The following is a 1,173-nucleotide window of genomic DNA, read 5'->3' on the forward strand; positions in this document are numbered from 1 at the left end:
ATCATGATTTGTTACTCCGGTTTTTTTACATAGGTTATCATGATTTGTTACTCCGGTTTCTTACATAGGACATCATGATTTGTTACTCCGGTTTCTTACATAGGACATCATGATTTGTTACTCCGGTTTCTAACAAAGCTATAAGAGAAACCGTCAGTTTCAGTGAAACAGGAGTTAAATATTGAGTAGCTGGCTCACTCGTAATAAGATTAGTCGAAAAAAGAGAGTTAGCTCACTCGGGTCACAAGTGACTAGACAAAGTCACCTACATCAGACGTACTAAGCAACTTCTGACAAACTACATGATACTACTTACAGTTCACCACCAGCTCTGTTGGCTCTGACCGACCACTCCATCCGGCAATGTTCTCCCCTTCACACGAGTAATTAGCCGTCACGTTCCTGTTCACATTCTTCCAGACAATCTCCTTTCCTTCCACTTCTTTTAAAAGTTCGTTGTTTTTATACCAGCGAGTTCGAAGAACGCTCTGAGGGTTTCCGTCTACAGTCTCGCACGTGAGTGATACGCTACCCTGGTGGCCTTCGTTGATAGAACCTGGAAACACAGTCGTCTTGACTACGGGAGCGTCTTGGAAAAAATAAAACAAATAAAGTTATACATTGACACAAACTCAGAGCAGGAATAGTAACATATCAAGTCTCTAAAGATATAACTTTCGTGGATTTAAAATGCTAATGCGTTCTGGATACTGGGCAAAAGAAACATACGTTAGATTGACAGATAATTCTATATACAAAAACATCCATTTAAACTATCTGTCTATCGCTCCTGTACAAGTGATACAGAATATAACATGAAAGAAACAATAACCTTTTGTCAGTTATGTCATATATTTATACCAATGTTGAAGTCACTTTAATATCATAAGTAGTTTTATGATAAGACAACGAGGTTTTGTTTTATCATATTTATATAAGGCGGGTTTGAATTTACTGTTTAAATACGAGATTAATGTTAATAACGTCATTCTTAATTAAGCCATTAATACTTAACTAAAAATTAAAATGTTTACTGGCATAATATCTTCTATTAATTCCTGTAAAGTAGGCCTAACATGGGCTGTTCTACTTAACTTTCAGTTCCTGACTAAAGACAAGAAATGTTTAGTAACATGATATTGAAAGACAAGAAATGTTTAATAACATGATATT

General features: G+C 35.7%; 1 protein-coding gene across 1 annotated transcript in view; it reads right to left on the minus strand.

Annotated features, from left to right (window-relative positions):
- LOC106476018 (hemicentin-1-like) overlaps nt 1-589 on the minus strand; it is a gene marked incomplete at both ends in the record, with an annotated part of 23,199 nt that extends 22,610 nt beyond the window's left edge. The window contains one exon of the mRNA XM_013936690.1: nt 317-589. Within this exon, the coding sequence (XP_013792144.1) occupies nt 317-589 (273 nt within the window). The remainder of the gene's footprint in view (nt 1-316) is intronic.
- Nucleotides 590-1,173: the final 584 nt, after the last annotated feature.

Source organism: Limulus polyphemus, unplaced genomic scaffold (genome assembly GCF_000517525.1).
Source record: "Limulus polyphemus unplaced genomic scaffold, Limulus_polyphemus-2.1.2 Scaffold9646, whole genome shotgun sequence".
In the NCBI taxonomy this organism is placed as follows: domain Eukaryota; kingdom Metazoa; phylum Arthropoda; class Merostomata; order Xiphosura; family Limulidae; genus Limulus; species Limulus polyphemus.